The sequence below is a fragment of the Sinocyclocheilus anshuiensis genome, unplaced genomic scaffold (genome assembly GCF_001515605.1).
Source record: "Sinocyclocheilus anshuiensis isolate Anshui unplaced genomic scaffold, SAMN03320099.WGS_v1.1 scaffold2373, whole genome shotgun sequence".
Taxonomy (NCBI): domain Eukaryota; kingdom Metazoa; phylum Chordata; class Actinopteri; order Cypriniformes; family Cyprinidae; genus Sinocyclocheilus; species Sinocyclocheilus anshuiensis.
In genome coordinates, this window is record NW_015551030.1 from 140675 (window position 1) to 146750 (window position 6076).

The window sequence follows — 6076 nt, forward strand, 5'->3', positions numbered from 1 at the left end:
CACACACTCTCACACAGACACAGACACAAACACACACCCACACACAGACACAGACACACTCACACACACACCCACACCCACACTCTCACATACACTCACACAGACACAGACACACAAACACACACCCACACACAGACACAGACACTCACACACTCACACACACACCCACACACACACACTCTCACATACACTCACACAGACACAGACACACAAACACACAAACACACACCCACACACAGACACAGACACTCACACACTCACACAGAAAAAACAACAACATTTGGGAAATGTTTTATTTACGTCAACGTTAAGACAAAAATGAATTTCCAGGTAAGATTCAGGTCCATTTTAAATAAAAGCTCCAGTTTACAAATGCAGAGATCATATTTCTTCAACAACATCGATTACTGACGGCAATATCTGGAAATCGAAAAAAAGCGCGAGCGTGTGCAGAACGGAGGCTGGCGATTATCAAACACATCGATGGAGTTCTGCTGAAGCGTGATGTTGTTGACGGAGGACAGCGCTTTCATTCGACTGAACATAAATTACACTCTTCAGGCCACAGCTCTCAGTACAAAAGCGTGATTACACAGGAATGCTGGGAGAACAGGCTCTTCTCAACAACAAAGAGCTGATTGACACGCGGCTCAACTAATTCATCTATTCAGACCTTCAGCCTCGTTTGCCAGCGCTAAACTAGGCCACGATTAAGCAGCTTGAATTACTTCCCACTGTCCGGTGTGAATCTTAAAAAGAGCTGGATCAAGTCTTAAACATCATTTTAATGCAGAAGTCTCCATCGAGCACTGTCGTGCTTCTCAGTTGTTCTCCTGTGAAACGGTGGATTCCTGTAAGAAAGCGACACAAAAGTGATCAAATGAAAGCACAAGCTCCCAATTAATAGATAAAGACACGCTTAAAAGCAGGCCTCATTGGTGCGCTCCTATCTTATCTTATCAAAGCACAGGGCTGATGTTGAAACTCTTCTGTTTGGTCAAGGTGAGCTTACGCAAGCTGTGAACGAGAGATAAGAGCAGTGTGTTTGGCAGACCTGGAGCGCATGTGGAAGACATTATAAGCTGCACACATCTGCAGCAGCCAGCTGAGCGGATTCTGACACACTGATTACAGCCTTTACAGCTCATCTGCTGATCAACACACATTAACTCTAAATAACCCAAGAAGGATTCATTCACCGGATTCATCTTATCACTGTTCATTTATTATCATCCAGATAATACACTCGAAAAATGCTGGGTTGCTTCAACACAACTTTGGGTCAGATATGAACTAACCCAACTTTTGGGTTAAAAATGTAATTTAAAAGTGTAACCCCACAGCTGGGTTAGTCCATATCTGACCCAAAGTTGTGTTGAAGCAACCCAGCATTTTTTAGAGTGTATTATAGTTTCTGTCAATATTCTAAATTAGATGTTCGTTTCATATTTTCTGCTCTCTGACTAAGTATTAGTCGTTGAGGTGTTGTTTTTAAATATGTCTGTATAGTTTATATTCAGTTTTAGTACATTAAGTTAACTAAAGGAAAATGAGAAATGTCTTGTTAACTAGGTTAGAAGTTAGGTTCATATAATTTAGTTAATATAAAATACGTTTAAGTGTCTTATATTTTATTTTTATTTTAGTTAACATTTATTTTCACGTCAAGTAACACATTTTTTAATGGTTTAATGCACTCAAGTGCCGAGTGTTTCCTTCTAAAGTTACGAATTTAATGTACGTGGAAGATTTGAATATGATGTAAAACATCTGTAAATCAACATCTGTTTTTATTCCATGTTTCAGGATAACAAAATCATCACTTCCCACCAAACTGCATAAGTTGTGCAAGATTTTATGCGCATCTTGGTGTTTCCATCCAGCATTTCTCTATGCAATATCCCATAATCTGCATAACAAACACACAGATGCAAACGAGAGACTCATGCAGACTTACATACGGCGTCCTCTCGCCGAACTTGCTCCAGAAGGTCATCTTGACGCTGTTGTGGTGTCCGGTGCGCTGGTCAAACGTCCGGCACGTCTGGAAGGGCGGGCTGTAGAGGTGCAGAGAGACGGCTGTCTCCGTGTGGCTCACGTTCTCCACCCGATGAAGCCCGAGGGAGTCTGAAACACACCGAGCGAATCCTTTAAACTCTGTTCTGCTCACCACAGCCTGATATACACCGCACCTCACACCCGAGTCAAGCTGCTCCTCTCACCGTTGATGTAAGCGCACTGGTTCTCCAGCAGCACCTGCTGTGATCTCTGCAGCATGCCCCCCTGCAGCGTGCGGTCGGGCCAGTCGAAGAGCGTCTCCTTCAGCTGACCCTGGAGCAGCTTCAGGAAGCAGTGCGAGTCTGTGTGATCGTGGATGCTGCTGCAATCAAGCCCAACACAGGCCAACTCACAAACACACTCACAATATCAAACAGTTCTTACTTTCTATAGCACTGTCACGGCAACGTATGCCACCCTGCAGCACAAAAGCAGTGTTAAGTCGCTGGGGTATATTTGTAGCAATAGCCAACAATACATTGTATGGGTCAAAATTATACATTTCTCTTTTATGCCAAAAATCATTAGGATATTAAGTAAAGATCATGTTCCATGAAGATATTTTGTAAATTTCCTACCGTAAATATATCAAAACTTAATGTTTGATTAGTAATATGCATTGCTAAGAACTTCATTTGGACAACTTTAAAGATGATATTCTCAATATTTAGATTTTTTTGCACCCTCAGATTCCAGATTTTCAAATATTGTCCTATCCTAACAAACCATACATCAATGAAGAGATTATTTATTCAGCTTTCAGCTGATGTATTAATCTCAATTTTAAAAAATGGACCCTGGTTTTGTGCTCCATATGCTTTTCCCATCACTGTAACTCATCACAATCATTTAAACAAGTTCAGCTTCATTAGTTTAGGTTATTATGAGTCAAAGACAAAACAAGTGTCCACGTCAAATTAATTTTACAAAAGAGATTTTATATACACTGAAATCATATTAATTTCAAGTCAAGTGTTTCAAATAACGTCTGTGAAAATAAAATATCAAAATATGGCTGAAATAGGCTAATGTTCATCATCATTCAGCATGACAGATATATTTATGGAAAAATATATATAATATATTTTTACGGCATTATTTCTACATGCTCAAAATAAAATCATTCATTCATTCGTTTTTTGCTCAGAAAAAATTAAACAGGACACATTTTAATACACAGGAAAAAAAAACGTAAAGCTGTATTAAACTTTAATTGTTTTGAAACTTAGATGAAATGATTAAAATGTAAGGCAGCAAATGAACTGCAGATTTTAAGTTGAATTAGGTGGAAATGAACAAACATTAACAACAGATCAGGCATCCTGACGTGCTATTTTATTCCTTTTTTGTTCATATTCCGCAGTGAATAACTGCTTATGCATTATGCTTCTATTTTATCTGTAATTGAATCTGCTCCACTGTGCATTTATTAAAGGCTTTATGACTTCACTAATCACCAGACATTGGACTCTACTATCAGGCCATTATCTGTCTGTTAATATCTCCAATTCATTGACGTGAGTTCAATTATTGATCCACACATGATCCCAGGCTCCTGCAGGTCGAAAGGTAAACACAGAGCGAACACAACACAAGTGATTTAACATCAGTGTGAACGAGCGGCTACCTGCCGTGTCCTTCACCCCAGCACAAGATCATCAGGTTGAACTTTCCATTTCCCTCATTCACAAGATTCCTGGTGTATCTGTAAAGACACAGTAAAAGGACTTTAATCAGTCAACACTCATCCTTCCTGTGTGCTGGTAATTATTCATTATGCCAGCTACTGTCTGTTGTTGGTAAATGCAACACGTCCTGCTGACGTCACGTCACTCATTAATATTCATATTCGTTTCAGTGAACTGAGAGAAAGTCCTGCATCCTGGAAGCTTGCTCTGGGAATGTGATGCAGCACTGAGAGCAGCGGGTGTGCGCCAGGAGCCGCGCTCTGATTGGCCCGCGTCGACCCCGCCCCCTCAGCAGAGGCCACGCCCACGGGCAAACAGCAGCGGAGGAAGAGCTCCAGCATCGCATCCAGTGAAAACAAGACAAAACTGGACTTTTGGTTGAAATGGAGGAGAAACAGTAACGCTCTGTTCTCTGATATAAAGAAGAAGTAAAAGTCGACTCATTAAAGCACAGTTCACCTTAAGTTTGTGTTAGACTGAAACGTTTGCAACATAAAATTTACATTTTTCTTATGTTAATTTCATTTGCATTTCTCAGTTAGGTTAAAAAATAAATAAATAAGTAAAAATAAACAAAACAACCCTTGTGGTTATAAGACTTAAATGCATTAACTATGGCAAAATAACTGTCAACACATAATCATTCTGAGATTGATAATAATAATAATAATAACAATAAAATTACCTGTACTGGTCAAATTTAGCATATTTCATCCACTCGTGAGGTTTACTTTCATAGGACTCCATGATGCTCTGCACCTCCTCCACATTGACGCTGTCGCTTTCAAAGAGCTTGTGGAGAGTTTTGATCAAATCCTCCAGAGTGTCTGGCTTCATGACCTCGGTCTGCTCCATCTCCAGTGCTGCTGCGCTGCTGGAGTTCAGGCTTTTATGCATTCAGCTGAACTGTAATGGACGAGACCACTGCCGCAGAGACGCAAAACTGCTAAACTTTACTGTAAACGTGCACTGGAAGCTATGAAGAAGACATTCATAAACCACTCATGCTTTAACAAACTAATATATGAGAGACAATAAATATAATTATTTTTTGCTTGTTTATTTATTGATCTTTATCAACGGACCTCCCCCGTTAGAGTTTGGATTGACCCGCTTTATTAAACGGCTTAACTTTCCTCAAACCACATTATTAACTTCATATTTTCACGTGCCACTCTTAGAAATTAATCAGATTCTTTTTAGAGATGTTCTAATATGACTTAATTAATTAATTAATTCTTAACATGAAAAGAAACCTAGCCGGTGAACAAATGCCCACCGACTTTATTTACTTACTTACATAATAAGATTTGTTTTAGAACTACAGAATGTTATTGTGCGTTTTAAAGTGTTTTCCTATGATTTGTGCTGGAGCGCCATCATGTGGATCATAGTGAAATAAACCCGCTTCATTTGAAGGATAAAAACATTGACTACGTTTACATGCACACTCACAATGCGTTACGCGCTCCGAAGTCGAAGTTTTGATCTGAATCAAATGATTCGCGTTACGCGCTACGAAGTCGAAGTTTTGATCCGAATCAAATGATTCGCGTTACGCACTCCGAAGTCGAAGTTTTGATCTGAATCAAATGATTCGCGTTACGTGCTCCGAAGTCAAAGTTTTGATCTGAATCAAATGATTCGCGTTACGCGCTCCGAAGTCGAAGTTTTGATCTGAATCAAATGATTTGTGTTACGCGCTCCGAAGTCGAATTTCTGATCTGAATCAAATGATTCGCGTTACGCGCTCCGAAGTTGAAGTTTTGATCTGAATCAAATGATTCGCGTTACGCGCTCCGAAGTCGAAGTCCCGATCTGAATCAAATGATTCGCGATACGAAGTCGAAGTTTTGATCTGAATCAAATGATTTGCATTACGCACTCTGAAGTCAAAGTTTTGATCTTATTCAAATGATTCGCGTCACTCGCTCCGAAGTCGAAGTTTTGATCTGAATCAAATGATTCGCGTTACATGCTCCGAATTCGAATTTCTGATCTGAATCAAATGATTTGCATTACGCGCTGCGAAGTCGAAGTTTTGATCTGAATCAAATGATTCGCGTTACATGCTCCGAATTCGAATTTCTGATCTGAATCAAATGATTTGCATTACGCGCTGCGAAGTCGAAGTTTTGATCTGAATCAAATGATTCGCGTTACACGCTCGGAAGTCGAAGTTTTGATCTGAATCAAATGATTCGCGTTACACGCTCCGAAGTCGAATTTTTGATCTGAATCAAGTCCCGATCTGAATCAAATGATTCGCGTTACACGCTCCGAAGTCGAAGTTTTGATCTGAATCAAATGATTCGTGTTACACGCTCCGA

At 39.8% G+C, this 6076-nt stretch overlaps 1 protein-coding gene across 1 annotated transcript; it reads right to left on the bottom strand.

Moving 5' to 3' along the window:
• Positions 1–279: 279 nt before the first annotated feature.
• LOC107661171 (cysteine dioxygenase, type I) lies at positions 280–4628 on the bottom strand. The gene is made up of 5 exons (XM_016450641.1): positions 4432–4628; positions 3686–3763; positions 2223–2380; positions 1958–2127; positions 280–851 (listed from the first exon to the last, which is right to left on the bottom strand). Exons 1-5 carry the CDS (start codon positions 4599–4601, stop codon positions 822–824), a joined length of 606 nt encoding a protein of 201 aa, XP_016306127.1. The 5' UTR covers positions 4602–4628; the 3' UTR covers positions 280–821.
• Positions 4629–6076: the final 1448 nt, after the last annotated feature.

Bases quoted from the DNA above. Each gene is read 5' to 3' on its own strand.
- LOC107661171 (XM_016450641.1), bottom strand. From the start codon at position 4,601: ATGGAGCAGACCGAGGTCATGAAGCCAGACACTCTGGAGGATTTGATC. The intron at 3,764-4,431 runs GTAATTTTATTG...GTGTCTTTACAG, and splicing joins GCTAAATTTGACCAGTACAG to ATACACCAGGAATCTTGTGA. The intron at 2,128-2,222 runs GTGAGAGGAGCA...GGTGTGTTTCAG, and splicing joins CCAGTGCGCTTACATCAACG to ACTCCCTCGGGCTTCATCGG.